The sequence below is a fragment of the Lichenostomus cassidix genome, chromosome 3, assembly GCF_008360975.1.
Source record: "Lichenostomus cassidix isolate B80296 chromosome 3, HeHo_3.0, whole genome shotgun sequence".
Taxonomy (NCBI): Eukaryota; Metazoa; Chordata; class Aves; order Passeriformes; family Meliphagidae; genus Lichenostomus; species Lichenostomus cassidix.
Window position 1 is genome coordinate 97,701,704 of NC_139483.1, and position 16,026 is coordinate 97,717,729.

At 42.0% G+C, this 16,026-nt stretch overlaps 1 protein-coding gene across 2 annotated transcripts in view; it reads left to right on the forward strand.

Annotated features, from left to right (window-relative positions):
• The first annotated feature begins 11,860 nt into the window (after window positions 1-11,860).
• The window catches only part of TAF1B (TATA-box binding protein associated factor, RNA polymerase I subunit B), a 46,404-nt gene continuing 42,238 nt past the window's right edge, over window positions 11,861-16,026 (forward strand). The window contains exons 1-5 of one of the 2 annotated variants that reach the window (XM_085056837.1): window positions 11,861-11,977; window positions 12,751-12,849; window positions 13,360-13,447; window positions 15,236-15,333; window positions 15,649-15,744. In XM_085056837.1, the coding sequence (XP_084912963.1) occupies window positions 11,960-11,977; window positions 12,751-12,849; window positions 13,360-13,447; window positions 15,236-15,333; window positions 15,649-15,744 (399 nt within the window). In that variant the 5' untranslated portion in view covers window positions 11,861-11,959. The remainder of the gene's footprint in view (window positions 11,978-12,750; window positions 12,850-13,359; window positions 13,448-15,235; window positions 15,334-15,648; window positions 15,745-16,026) is intronic. The other variant, XM_085056836.1, reaches the window with a different exon arrangement.

Below are 16,026 nucleotides of genomic sequence, written 5' to 3' on the forward strand. Positions count from 1 at the left end.
TGAAGTCCAGCTCCTGGTCTTGCAAAGGACAAACCAAGGGGTCACACCATGTGCCCAAGAGCATTGTCCAAACACTACTTGAACTCTGTCAGGCTTGGTGCTGTGACCACTTCCCTGGGGAGCTGTTCCAGTGCCCAACACCCTCTGGGTGAAGAACCTTTTCCTAATATCTAACCTAAGCCTCCCCTGACACAGCTTCATGCTGTTAATCATGTGAGACCCTAAATACACCTCACACTTCAATGCAGCTGGACAGATGATTTCCTGCCTCAGAAGCTTCCATGCCAGAGCACTCACCAGGTCTTCCCCAGCACTGGGACACTGGTGGCTGTCATCATTGCCTCTCAGCCACCAATGGCTTTTCCATTTAGCAATACCTGAGATTAGATAAAAGATAAGAGTAAGAAGGAAACTTTGCAAAGAATTGTCAGCTGTTCCCAAAGGGTCCTATAGTGAAAATCCTCAGAGTTAAGATATTGCCTTCTTCAGGTGCTTCACTTTTGTGTATTTGGGGTTAAAAGGCTAGTGATAAGACTGACTAGGAGACAAAAGAAGTGAACACTCCTGAAGAGGGCAGGGAAGGTGAATGGAAATGAGGACCCACTTTGTCACATACATTCTGCAAACAACAGTTTCCTGCCCGATCGCTCTGAACTGACCACAGTGAGCACATCTCCAATGAATCTCATGATCTGCTAATGATAAGCATCCCAGACAGAAAGAATGTGACATACCCTGGGGTTCCGTGACAATCAGTTTCCAATTCATAAATAGACAGTTTCCAAAAGAAGTAGCAAACATGAATTTTTCTATATCTTTCTGCCTCAGAAAGACTTAGAAACATGTTCTGTCTTTTCTGGTTCTAGGGGGAATGCTCTTCATGATACTATCCTGAACTAGGCCCAGAGAATGTTTAAGGTGTGTGTAAACCCATCCTCAAGGCCTGCTTCTTAATACAAAACATTCCCGGAATGTGATGTTTGAATAGACAGCTGTGACAATTGCAGCTACATATAAAATATTGAGATATATAAATAATTAATTTTACTTCTCCTCAGTCTCCTCACGTATTACTTTACCTTCCTTAATGATGAAGTCTTTGGAGCCAGGAATGCATAGCATCATTTGTGTGGAAAATGCCTGACAAACCCAGGGAGAGGCAATGTTGTGGCTCTGCCAGTCCAGTACACCCCAGCAGTATCACCTCAGACACTGGGGAGTGCTCTGCAGCAGCTGGTCAGCACCTGTGTGGGACACCCATGCCATTGACAGCAAGGGGTGCTGGATAGATCTGGATCATATTTTCCACCTTGTTTTTTTTAATAGCCAGAATTTGTATAAATTTTAGCTGTCCTTTCTCTTGGTGGTTACACCCCATCCAAGAAGTGATGGAGACTCAGGATGGAAACTTCAGTCACGAGTGCAGGTCTCTATTTGCCAGGTTGGAAGCTCTCTGCTACTCAGCAGAGTGCACTTTTTCCTTCACAAGGATAATTCTGGGCTAGACTGTTTTGTTTCCTTGTATGCTGCAGAGCTACTCCGCCATGTATGTTCTCCTGTGTGGGTGGAGATAATCTCTGTGCCTCTGCCAGCAAATGCTTTTGAAGCTAAGGGTCACATATGAGTACTTTCTGTCATCGTCAGCCCATGCTTCAAAGTTATTTCAGACTTTCTTTGTGAATGGCTTATTTTACCATACTTTACTATACAATTTTGTTGAAAGGACCTTCCTGTAAGTTTAGAAATAACAAAGCAAACTAGTAAGCCATGTGTTGTTTTTTCTCCTGGGCTTGAGAATGAATAAGGGTGGAAAGTGGGCAGATTTTCACTTCAGATGTTATTTCTACACCAATTTCATGTATTCACCTTGCATATGCAAGTCTTTTGTTTGCCAGGCAAAAGGTTGCACTGGGGTGCAGTAGAGAATAAAATAGAAACAATTTCTCACCATCTTGGTAAAGTCTGAGATATCTCAAAGACTGTCACCCTGAAAATTCAAAGCACATGTGCCAGGCCCTAAGTATCAGGCAACTATCTCAACTTTCTTTGGAGAAGATGATGTGGATTTTAATCCATCTCTTGAAGTTCCCAAGACCTTCTTGTCCTTGGGTGTAGATAGGGGAGAACTATGGTAGCCCCATATCTGGAATGTAGTTGCTGATGCAGAAGTTTTCATCCTATGTCTGTTTCCCTTTTACATTCCCAGCCCTTACACCAGCACTGCTCTGCACACCCATCCAGCCCCAGGTGTGCTCCTCTGCCTGAGCAGGGAGACCACAAAACTCCAGAGAGGGGGGAAAAGAACATAGGCTCCCTTATTCCACCCTCCCAGGTCTGTGTTTGTACAGAAAGACAGGAAGGAAGACAGATGAAGGCAACCCGAAACAGATGGGCTCTTCCTACTGAGTGCCCATACCTGGGAGGTTAACCAAGCTATGGCTTAGGAGGACTGAAGGAAGTGCAGCTTCCAGTATCCAGGCCAGCAGCATCACACAGGATGAGCCATTGCCTAATGCTGTATGTTTTCACAGGGAAGTGAAAAAGATTGAAATGTGTATGAGCTAGGGAAAAACATTTTGACAACTTGATATGTTTACAGTTTTTAGCCAGACAAATATTTCATTGAGGATTTAATAAAAAAAAATTCACACAAAAGCTTTTCTTACCTTTTTTCTCACCATTTCCACTGTCCAGCAGAAGACAGTTTATGAAAAGGGTAAACACATTTCCATGTCACCATCCCCCAACTTATTTTTTCAAACCTTTACATATCTACTTCTGCCTTATCTTTCCCCATTCTCCTGCCTCTCCAGACAGAAGTGCTGATCAGATGGGGTTTCCCTTCCAGACTGAGCCTTGTAGGACTTCTCCCATTTCAGAGATCAGCTCTAGTCCCAGCTAAATGCTATGAGCTACAGGGAAAAAACCTAACCAGCTAACAAATGTTGGCAAGACCACAAAATACAGATTGTGTCTGTAGGAGGAATATATTCTCATGCTGGGGAAATACTGAATTTTCACAACATTGAAGCAGATAATCTGGAGGAGGATGGAATTTTTTTCCCTAGCACTCCCTTATACAAATAAACACTGCTGAGAAAACAAACTTGTTTAGGTGAGAGAGGGTTGAATTAAACAGCGGTATCCATTTGTGGTCACCTAAAGCTGCTTCTATGCAGATTGCTTATCTGTGTTTACTGCTCTAAATTGCCTAAATGGTGTGAGCAATTCTGGGGATGGGTGGATGTTGTTTATGCAGTTGTTTAGGGTTGTTTGCCCTTGCCTTATGGACAGGGACAGATGAAAATAAAATTCCTGGTCTGACTTTGAGATCTCCTTTTTCTTTCTTTCTGATGATTGTGAAGGATACTGAGAGTACATTGGAATTTTAAAATCCGTAAATTATCCCTTGCCTGCCTTGTGTATACTTTTGCATTAGCGCGTAGGGCCTTATGTGCATGGCTAAAATGTAGAAATGGAATAAAGATGGTGAAGGCACCAGTAATTTGGGCACGTGGCCTTTTTACCACACATTATATTCATGTGAGAAAGCAAGCATCTATTTAGCTATCATCGAAAAAAATCCCTGAGAAAATCAAGACCCAAATCCCTGCACCATGCAGACCACTTAGCAAAGGTGACTTTATTACACAGGAATGTGCTGGATTTTCCTTGGGGCAAGGGTGGGATTCCCAGAGCATTCGGCATATTGGGGATTTGCATCACACCTTCCTGCTTTTAAAGTATCTTCCGAGTAGGGCTCATGTAAAGAAGAGCTCTAGGTAGGCAGCAGGGACAGGGAAAGAGAATTACTATTTTTTTAAAGCTCTATAGCCAAAGTAAAACGTTATCTGTGTGAGGACTGAACCAAGAAGGGGAGGCTGTAAGGAATTTAATTACTTAAAAGCTCTTCATCTGCCAGGAATGGAAAAGCAGGTATAAATAAATAAATATATAAAGAAATAAACAAATAACAAAGACATGGCAGGGAGTGAAATCCCTGATGCAATAGTAAGCTATCGCTCCAGAATAACATGCTCCAGGATTATGTGTCGATCTGACTAAGACAACTCGTGGTGTGCAGATCTACAGATCCATCTGCAAGTGGTGACAGTGATACTTCTGTTTCCTAAGGGTGAGCTAAGGTTAAATACAATCTTCTGTGATAATTGCTGCAAAATGCATTCACGCACCTAGCCCATGTCAATGTCCAACAGGACATGATCAAAAATCCACTGAAATGGGCGAGAAAATTTCCACTGTCTTTTAACAAATTTTGGGTGGGATCTTGAAGCTTATACTTTAATGAAGAGCCAAACAGCTTTATGATTAAAAACAGAAAAACAACCAGTGCAGGAAAACATTCAGTACTTTTAATGGTATTAAAAGGCCACCAGATGGACAACTTTCAATCATAATTAAATTACTGTCCTCAAGTAGAAACTACACTGTTTAAAAACTATTACGTTTTAAGATTAAACATTAGAAGTTGAAAATAGCATGACTCATCCCTAGCTTTCTTTTTCTCACCCTCATTGCATGAAAGCTCTTAAAATTTGGCTTCAACACTTTTCTCCTAATTGTAATGCATGATCCCTTTGTCACTGTGAAATGCACCCTCTTAAGCTAAAAATTTGCTAGAACTGTACTGATAAAACAGGGCTGAAAGACAATTTGCTGTACTCTAACAGGTCCTCACAGAATCTCAGGTGCATCCTGACTTTCTGAAATTTTGATGTCCCCATTATATAACTAATAACTAAAGCAAAGATGTGCAGAAATAGGTTTAGATTAGAAATTAGCGAGAAATTCTTTCCTGTGAGGGTGTTGAGACATTGGAACATGTCGCCCAGAGAAGCTATGGATGCTCCATCCCTAGATGTGCTCATGGCCAGGCTGGATGGGGCTCTGAGCAACCTGACCCAGTGAAAAGTGTCCCTGCCCATGGCAGGGGGTGTTGGAACTGGATGACCTTTAACGTCCCTTCCAACCCAAACCATTTGGTGATTCTGTAATGATTATATGATTCATCACTGCAGGAGCAAAGCTTTCATCTGTGATCTTTCTGTATATCTACAAAAATAAGTTCTTTTAAGTATATTATGTAGTGGTGAGACAAAAAAAAACCAACACCATGACAGCTCTGTCACTCTGTCTTTAAGGTCTATTTAGTAACACCACCATCACAAACACCCCAATGCACAGGTGAGCTCAAAACAGCACTGAGCCTTGCTGAGGCACAATATGTTCTTGGTCCCATAGCATGCTATAACTTACAGGCTTAATCAAATTTTGAATAGGGATGGTGACCTTTTCTTTCTGCAGAAAGAAAGGGACAGAAAAATGGATGGTGACAAATAGAGGGCAAAAGCCACTGGGGAAATAAGATTGTAAATCAAAGCAGAGCTATGCCTCAACTTTACTATATTTTCATTCTTATTAATGGCTCTCACTACTATGGTTTATAGCCTATCCTTTTAAAAATAGTTCATGAATTGCAGGGGTCCTATAAATTTAATTGCAATTTTTTAAAATGTTGTAGTTAGAACAGAAAGTTTATCTTTCTAAACTCTACTCTTAAGCTCCATGATACTGCATATGTATTTACAATAAAAACTATCATAAAAGCTATGCATTGTGGGTGAAATTGATAGAAATTAATAGAAATTAAGAAACAATATTCTATTATTTATTTTAAGGGTATATTAAATACTATTTTTGGTTTATTTTTCCTCACAGAAAATTCACTTTGCCAGGACCATGTCTAGGTTAGAACAGCATTTATCAAACATCCTCTGTAACCTTGAACATGCATGTCAGTTTTGAAGAGCACAGCACCCTGGCTGGGGTGATCCTAACTGGTTCTTCTGGATTCTCCTGAATGTTGCTCTGTTCCCTTCTTGATGGAGGCAACTTGAAAAGTGCAGACTTGAGACCAAGCTTGGGAATATTGTGAAAATAGGGGACTGGATTCTACTAATTTCTATTTCTTCTAGATTTGGCTCTCCTTCACCTCTACTTATTACAATGTGGAATCATCTATCATGGGGTTTTTTTAACTAACACTGAAAACCTACTCCCAGTGCTCTATGCATCCATGTACCATGGCCTCTTGGAAAGATGATGGAATGAAGTATGACAGGAAAAGGTCCAGAGTTTTTTTGAGATTTCCATATTTTTGAAACCAGGAGTTGTTGACTCCTTGCCATAGCCTTGTGGTGTCTCTTTATGAATTTTCTCTTACTACCACATGTCATCTTATATGTGGTTACATTTAAATCACTGGGGAAAAAATTAATCCAGTCTGAAGCAACCATTAATGATACCCATAGGTATCTCCTGTTTACCAAAACAACATTTGAACAAAGGGAAAAACTGAACTCTATTACACATAAAGAATATGATGGGTTTGTCTGTTAAGACTTGGTCTAAAAAGAATGACTTCTCAGGTTGCTTTTACATTCTACCTGCTTTGTACCACGCTTTGGGATATTAGTGACTGTTTGGCTAACATGGATTTTGAAAGTGGTATCTGTTCTGAAATTTAACTTAACTTTGAGCTCTGCAAGTGTGTAACTAATTTTAAAAGCTTCTGGAACTTAACACTCACTCTGCAGAAGATGGGTAAAAGCATGAAGGACTGCACTGGACTCGGTTGTATCATGATTCAATAACCAGACCAATTATCAGCAGAGTACCAACCATTTACCTCAGCACTGGCTCCTCTAGCATCTGGAGAATGACTTGAGCATCTCAGTCCTATTTTTTTCTTGTTTTGGTTTGTTATTTTTTTTGTTTAGTTTGTTTGTTTGTTTTGTTGAGGGGTTTTTGGTTTTTGTTTTGCTTTGGTTTTGTTTTGTTTTGTTTTGTTTTGAGTTTCTTCAGATATTTAAGGTCTACTGCTTAGAGAGACTTTTAAAAATTTGTCCTTATATCAAATACATTTTTAAGGTATCATCTAATGTGCTGAGGATAAAGTTGCTGCTGCAGAAATGTCTTGGAAAAGACCAAGAAGATTTGAAAAAAGGCAAATACCTTTTTCTTTGGCAAGATCATGTTCTGGTATCCATATATTGGTACTGACAAGCAGCTCACAGTCCATCATGAGAAATGATGGGAGAGAAATAGTAAATGAAACATTTAATAGTCCCTGCTGCAACCTCAGAGACTGAGAAGTAAAGACTGCTCTTTTCTTCTGTGAAGAAACAGTGATTGGTCTCACAAAAGGGATTTCATTTTTGCTATTTCTCTGGTTTGGAGTATTTGAGTTCTGGCAATGCTAATTCTATATGTTAATAAATAACTGCAGAAGAAAATAAGCCTGTGACAGAAATCTACATATAATGATTCAAAAACTTATCAGACTTAATTAATTATATGGTGGAAAATGCCCTGTGAGCAACACCCCACACACACCAAGGCTGTTTAGGTCATAATGAGTATGTTACTTTGCTTCCCTGATTCTGCTGCTTTCTGCATTTTTCTGACAGTTTTACATTCCTGCCTGCCACTGCCCACAAATATATTTCTTTACTACCCAGTCTTAGTCAGCAGAGGAGCTGTGCGATGCACTGTGCACTGAATATGCACACACATGTGCATGGTGAATGTTTCCCAGACTGACAATCTCCAGGATCACACTGGATCTGAATTTCTAGCTGTGAGTAGCTGTTCCCAGCAGTATTATTTGGAGCCCCTTTGTGAATCTCAGCTCCACAAGGTGGCTCTCAATTCCTTTAAAAATACCACTGCATTTGTGGATTAAACTTATCCAAGAATGATCTTGAGAACAACCATCAGGGCTCTATGGACACACAATGCTACAGTGGATCCCAAGATTCCCTTTAGTATGTTGCATATTTGTCTTTCAGTTAAGCTGAAAACTAGAAAAAGTCTGATACTATTGAAAGATTACAATTTGAAGGAAGTTTTCATGTCAACCGCTCAATAAAATCGGAAAAACAAGAAAATAAAGGCATTATACATGCCTTTGTGAAATGGGACATTCAAATGCTCACTGCCTGCTCTGTTTCTTTGTGGCTTCTCTCCTAGCAGTGTCCTTCCCCTACTCCATATCTCTGTAGGATCAGGTTAACAAAGTCACAAGGTACTGAGGGGTGCAATCTCTGATAGTATGGACAGCAGGATGGCGGTGTGGTGATCCTCAGGAAAAGAGATCTTGCCTTTGAAGGCCAGGACACACAATGAGGGATTTACTTGACTCCAGCCAGGACATCAGCATCCTCAGGCAGACCTCCCAAATCACTTTGTGGCTGGCCATGTGCTAGCATGGCCTCCCAAAGAGTTTTACCTCCAAGAGCACCTCCTCTGAATGGGAGGTCTTGCCCTGAGGTGTGTGTCTCCAAACCCCGCTGGGTGACCTGAGTCACCTGGGTGACCATCCAGGTGATTACCAGCTCTCTGCAGCACAGAGAGCCACAGGTGAAACTGGGGCGGGACTCTGGCACCGCAGTGTAACTGTGTGAGATGGGCTGGGCTGCAGCACCTGTGCCAAGCAAAGGCTGATGCTGTGAACCCCAAACTCAGTGCATAAGACTTGATCAGTCTGCTCTCCCTCCTGGGTACAATATTGCTGCTTTTGCTAGTCAAAAATCCTAATTCCTGTTGCTTACATCCCAGGAAAATGTTAAGAAAACCTGAATAAACTCTGGGGGAAAAAGATTATTTGCTTTCTGTTGATTTGTATGTCTGAGGTCATATTTTCAGGTTTTCCACACCAGGGATAGAAATTTTTTAACTCATAAAATTTGAGAGCTGAAGCTGTATAACAAACACTATTGCAAGGCAATGCTGGGTGTGTCTGAGCTGCAACGTTAAATTCATTCCTCTTGTCGCTTCCTTCAAAGCTCTGCTGAGCTCAGCCCCTCCCTGGTTATCCTTCCCTGCCGAGCTTGCTGTAACCCCTACGCCTTGCTGCTGCTCCCACCTTTGTCCTTGCACAACTTGCTGCACCTTTGCCTCCACCACACCTCTGCTGGCCCAGCTTCTACCCCCGACCCTTTCTACAGTGTGGTCCCTAAAGATCACTTAGTGTGAAGCCATCTGCTTCTTGTTCTCCTAATTTCTCTTTTGTTTTCTGTCTGCCTTTAAACATGTGTTCTTCCATGGTGAGATGGTGCAAAGATGATATTTTGTGTGTTAGTAACTATGTGCATTTTCTATAAACTTGAATCTGGTAGATCTGCCCTGTGTTCATGTGCACAATCTTCAAGAAGTCGAGGTTGCTGTTCTGCTCTAGTTCTCTGTAGTAGGTGTCTGACAATGGGTAAAGACTCTGGGGAGAATCTCTGCTACAAAAGTTTGTATCCTGGAGCCAGCACAATTTCCTGAGCAGTAACCTAAAGGATAGGCCAAGGGACATGTCTTTCAGTCCAATATGTATTTTTTACATTTTCACATGCACAAAGTCTCCAGTCAAGAGCAGAACTGTGATATCAGCAATGGAACTCAGTTCATTAAAAATTCAAATCAATGGAAACAACAGGACGTATTATTTATCTAAGCCTTGAATCAATCTGACTACTATGCATAATGATCTTAATTAGAAAAGTGAGCCGAAGCAGGAAGACAGTCTGTCTCCTGGCTTTGAAATTATCATACTCCTATCAGTATGCTTGGGTAACTTGTAATTAGGGACAAAGGTTACACATAATTTTATATGCTGAAAAACCGGTTTTATACATGTCATTTCAAAAAATATTTAAGAAATAGATATAAGACTTGCTAACCCTATTATATTTTGATTTTTTTTCTACCAGATTAGTAGTCTGCACGAATTAGTTGGTGGACTTCAGAAATACCGATAGAAGCTTTGCATTTGTAGAGAGCCTGGACACTAATAAGTAACTAGCAATATCAGCATCAGTCTTCGTACAAATTCCTTTCCAAAATTTGGTACCTTTTCACATCTGTTTCACCTGCACAGAAAATACAGCTCAGAAAAGCAGTGTGGGCTTCCAGCAGCAGAGAGTAAGGGCTTCCCTGTTCAAAAACTTTCCTGGCATGTTGCACCAGCATGTTACACCAGCACAGTTCCATGTGCAGTCCCCCAAATCTTTCTTCTTTTCTTGCTTACCTTCAACTACTGCTATTGAATACGAAGTGCTCGGATTTTGACAAAATGGCAGTCCTGTGACTACAGTTCCTTTAATATTTTATTGACCAGGTGTAATTAGAAAACAGAAGACGTAACTCCGAGGTCCTGCCTCATCAAAGCAGTCAGTTCCACACTTAATTTAAACAAATTCTTCAGTTTAGTTAAATCCACTGAGCAGACCCACTCTCCGCTCACACCATCAAGTCACACATGAGCGCTGCTCTCAGCAAGTGCAATGCCTTATCTTCTGTGTTGGAACACACCGCTTCCTCTCTTATCACAGGTACAGATGTCCTGATTTTTCTTTCAAGGTAGTATTTAATCTTGGAAATACATTAGAAAAAGATCAAACCCCCTCTGTCGCACAAAATGGCCTTGCTTTCCCAGAAGAGTATTTCCACAAACAAAAAATATGGAAATTAAAATCACAAGTAGGATCTGTTTCATCAAAGTATTAGCTGCATTTCTGTGAGGATGACAATCACCTTTTTAGCATGGCAGGAATTACATGTGTAATTCCCTTTAATGGGTGTTACAAATATTCAGCCCACACTGAAAAAAGATCACAGTTGGTATGAGTAATAACTTTTTTCTTGAACATAAACAGTTCCCCTCTAGCTCTGTACATATCCTCCAACATCAATGTAACCACAGCTGTCAAGGCAGCCTCACCTCTTTCTATGTATATTTTAGCTTTAATTTTTTCCCATGCTTTCACTTAGTGGACCTTTTTTTTTAAAGGGCCTAAACCTGTTCTTCAATTTTGTGGGCAAATTCACTGCAGTAACAGATCTTGGTGTTTAGACATCTTTAAACATTATTATTAGAGTGCAAGAAATTAGAGACCTACATCAAGATCTGGAGGTTTGGGTGTTGTTTTTTAATTGAAAGCGAATTTCAGATGGTAGTTTCTCTCATTCAAGGATACCCAAACATTTTTACATAGTTAAATGAGTTCCTGTGGCCTCCTCCTGCCCAGGCAGCAGCCCCCTTCCCACAGCCCGGGTGCTCACAGCTGGGACCACTGAGGCGAGTGCAGGCTGAGGATGCAGGAGCTCTGTGCAGAGCATGGCAATGGGCTGAGGCTCGGAGCCACGTGTAGACTTAAGCTGCACATGTAGTCATAGTCCTAAATGTGCCGGGGAGGTTTAGGTTGGACATTAGGAAGAATTTATTCACAGAACGGGTGATTAGGCATTGGAATGGGCTGCCCAGGGAGGTGGCAGAGTCACCATCCCTGGAGGTGTTTAAGGGAAGACTGGACATGGCACTGAGTGCTGTGGTCTGGTTGACATGGGGTGGACTCGATGATCTCAAGTGGTCTTTTCCAACCCGACTGATTCTGTGATTCTGTGATGAAATGTACCCTCCAGTCCTTGGGACATCTCACATCCCCATGAAGCTGCCATGTCCTCTCCACGAGGGAAGCACAGAAGTCATAGAATCATAGACTATTAAGAGGTTGGAAGGGACTGTAAAGATCACCGAGCCGCAGTCCCCTGCCCTGGGCAGGGACACCTCCCAGCAGACCAGGCGGCCCCAGCCCCATCCAACCTGGCCATGAACACCTCCAAAGCTGGGGCATCTACAGCCTCCCTGAACAGCTGCTGCAGTGTCTCACCACCCTCACAGTAAAGAATTTCTTCCTCCTATCTAATGGCTAACATCTATATCCACGTCCCCTCGGAGAAGCACCCAACATCCCCTTGAACGCCCGTGTCCCCTCTGTGCCGCGCTGTGCCCCGCGGCGGCCCGGAACGCAATCGCCGTGGCCGCGGTTTCCAGGCGGGCCGCGGTGCCGCCCGGCGCGGTTGCCATGGTGCGGCCCCGGGCGCGGTCGCCATGGACGAGGAGGACACGGTGGGGCCGAGGGGCTTTGCGGGGCCGGGAGAGCTGCCGGAGGGCGGGCGGCGCTTCCCCGCCGGGCGTGCGCGGACTGCGGGCGGCGGGGGGAGAGGGGAGGCGGCGGCGGGCGCTGCCTGGCCCGGCCCGGCCCGGTTCCGCCCTGCCCACGGCGGGGCCCGGAGGCGGCGGGCGAGGCCCTGCCGGCCCCTCGGCGTTGGCCGGTGCTCGGTCTCGGCCGGGATGTGCCGCCGGCCGCCCTCCAGCCGGGCCCGGCGGAGCGGCCCGCCCGCAGCGCACGTGGGCGTTTCTGGAAACCACTTCGTTTAATATATTGGTTTCCCTTTCTTTCTTTCCCCCTCCCTTTTCTCCGGGAAGTCTCCGTTTCTCCCGGCACCGGCTCATGCGGGCTTCCTCCCACCGCTTGTGTTTCTTTGCAGTTCTTGAAATTTATTTTCCCTTTCTCCTCCCGCTCCAGTTTTTGTCTCCTCTTCAATTTCTGACGGGTGGCTTTTTTAAAGCCACGCCGCGTGTGTGCGAGGCGAGCATCACCATTGCCTTGCTCTGGCGCTCCCGCACGGGCGCTGGCGCTTGCCAGGCACAGTTAGAGTTCAGAGTTACCTGTGGCTGATGGCAAATGCGATCATCACTTGTTACCACCCAGAGCTAACACAAAGGGTGTAAATATTCTCCCCTATAACTAATCTCAGAAGCTGTGGAGTAGCCTAGTAATAATGCCAGTTGTTTTACCTGAACGATTGTGAAAGTCTGCTGTTTTTTCTTCCTTTCAGAGAGATTTTAATGAGCGCTGTGCCCAGTGTTCAGAAGTGAACTGGGGTCTCACTGATGGAGGCAGATTTTATTGTAGATCTTGCCACAACGTTACTGAGGTAAAAAGATGAGTTACTGCCTTGGAAAAGGTTTATTATGATTGCTTCTTGACTTTATATTAAGAAAATTATAGATTTTTCTCCTTGGCATTGAGGGCAGTATTTTTATTCTTCCATTTTTATGCTCTACTTGACACTGTTTAAAACTAATCTTCCTTGAAATCACAAAATTTACTATGAGCCATCTTGGCTTGCTGTGTTGCTGTAGTTGCAGTGTCAATCTGCTCTCTCGATGCCTTAGAAGCATTGCCTGGATGTTGCTGTGTTTTGTGCAGCCCAAATGTAGACAAACCCTGATGCATGTCACCTGTATAGTCCATGATAGTGATTATCTATTTTTGAAATTTCTGAATGAAAAGTTCAGAATGTCCCTTCTCTCTTTAGTGTAGAAAATTTGAGTAAATTCTACCATTATGTTTTATGGTGGGGCAGCCAATGCAAGTTAGACATGGCTTGCTTGCTTTTTATTTTTTTTTTTTTTTTTTGCTAAGATATATTCCTGTTTTGCAGAGAACTAGAGAAGTTGTGAACACTGATTTTATTACTAATTCAAGAGTCCAAACAGTCGCCAAAGGTTCAAGAAAGCAGGAAAAAAATGGTATGTATGAATGTATGAGTATCTGTATTTTGCAAAAGAGTGGCTGTTCAGCCAGGATTCACCTAGGCCATTATGCCTTTGATGGAGACCAAAAGCAGATAGGTAGGAAATACTGTAGGAGTGGGAACAAAATGCACCTCCTTGATTCTGTCACAACCTTCAGCAATCACATTTGGTGACTTTCTGAGCCACAGGTGACCTCTGTGAGCCCAGTGGTGGGGTTTTTTTGATTGAATAAAGCTGTGTGTTACTTACTCCTACTTGATTGTGGAAGCAAACACTCATTGGTGGCATGCATTCAGGTGTGGTGATCCTTTGTTCCTTCCCTGTGATGGCTATCACAAAACCAGAGAAGTTGTTTGTCTTGGCAAGTGAGATGTGCTGGTGGTCCAGCTCTTAGTGTCAGTCTGGCTTGTGTTACAGGCACTTGGCCCTGCAACCCATGCACAAACTGCATGGAAGAGGTTTCATGCAGTTCCAATAGCTGAACCAATACTGCATCTTTCCTCCAGAGTCACTTTTTTACTTTTAATTTCCTAAATATTCAGAAGAAGAGTGGTCACTGCATATCAAGATCTGTGCCATAAGGATGTAGTGGTAAAGCTGCTGCTAGAGCTGTGTGTGTATTGTGTGGCTGGATACATCTCTTACTGTTGTGACCATTTTCAGAAAGCAAAACTGCATTAAAATGCCAAATAAAGTAAGGGTTTATCTTTGATGAGCTGATCTACCTTTGCTCTGCTGCAGAGGCAGTGGATTGCTGCCTTCCTTTGAAAAGAACAATTGTGTGGAAGTGAAGGAAGGAGTGTAAAGGACCCCTCCACTTTTCTCTACCCTGTATTGCTTCTAAGGTCTGGGCCTTGTACCACCTCATGCTTTTTATTTCTCCTGTTGGGAAGGTCATTAGCCAACCTGCAGGCTTGTTAGTAAAGAAATCTTTATCTTTGCACTGTACCTTCTGTGAGTGCAGTCACGTTACACTGTATTACATGAATTTATAGGAGTTAGGTATGTCTGTTAGTTCACTGGTTAGCAGTTAAGGCCACCATCATTAAGGCAGGGCAGAAGTTATCTTTGGGCAAGTAACTTCTAAGATGGTGAGATATAAGGTGTGCTTCAGAATAAAAATAGGAAAGAAGAGGTGTGGAAGAAATGGAAAGAGAGTTGAGAAATGCAGAGAAGATTTCTAAAACCATATGCCTGTAGAAAAGACTAGTAGTAAATATAGAGAGGTAAGGGTGAAAAGTAAATATAATGCAGCCCGAAGAAATAGTGAATAGATTGGAGCAGGCCCACTCCCTGTGAAAATCATGTTGTGCTAGGATTTTCCATAAGCTTGGGATATTCTTTTATTTAAATCTGTATGATTGTGTGAGAGAGAATGGTGAAGCACGTGGTGATATTGGTTGTTTTTTGCCTGACTCACTACTGTAATGTTCCAGTTTTCTGTGTCAGGGGTGGGAAAGAAATGTTCATATTTCATTTTTTAATGGCAGCTTCCCAGTTATTTTTAAACTGGTAATTTAACAATGCTCCACTCAATTACAAATGCCACACTAGACATTATAATGAATTATATTATTCTTAGGAAATGTGTGAAGTTCTTGTTCAGTAACTTCTTCTTGTACAAGGCTCTTAATAAATGGAATTTAATGGAGTATTCAATGTAGCTGGTTTATGCACTAGGATCTGAAATTATTAAATAGAGATATGGAGATAAGTGTGCATAAAGTTAAAAAAACCCAAAACAGTACAAACAAACACAACCTCACTTTTTTTTTCACCTAGATGGAGGCTGTGAATGGTATATTTGTGAAGGCTTTCAGCTTGTACTCAAGAAACAAGCTGAAGCTTTAGAAGCATTAGGAGTCTGTCCACAAATGAAGGTATGTAGATGTCAGTGTGAGTTGTACACGCTGTGCATGTGTTAAAGAAGTTGGTATTTTAAAAGATTTTAATTTTTAAAGTGAATCACACAACTCTGTGTTTAAAAACATTGAGCATATGAAATCAAAATTTATTGCTCTGTAATTTTAAAACATATTTTTATGTAATTTTAAAACATATTTTATAAATTACAGTTAATAAAATTAGAGGTGGAATATTATTCAAAGTCCTGAGTGAGAAATTACACTGTGTTCTCTCAGCAATTAATGATCTTGTAAATGTTGTACTTATTACCATCCATTTGTGTTTATCAGGATGAAATTCTGTGCAATTTTTGGAGGTGTTACCTTCAGAAGAGCAAACAGGCATATTGCAAGAGACCAGCTGGGGAAACTGTCAAAGCATTATCAGTAAGTGAAAACTCAAATCCCATTAGATGTTTGGTATCTTTTTAAAGGCAACAACAGAAATCTTTGTTCAGGCTACGTATCTCGCTGGTAATAATGTCACTTCAGTATGAAGGAGGTCACGTAAATAGGCTTGCACATGTCCATTTTATTGGGTTGTGGGCTTTTTACCTATTTCAAGAGATGAGTACTTCTGTGAGTGTTTGAAACTGGTTATTTAAAAATACTGCTTTGTCTTGACATAGTTAAGCAGTAAATAGAAATCACAATGCAAAATGTATCATC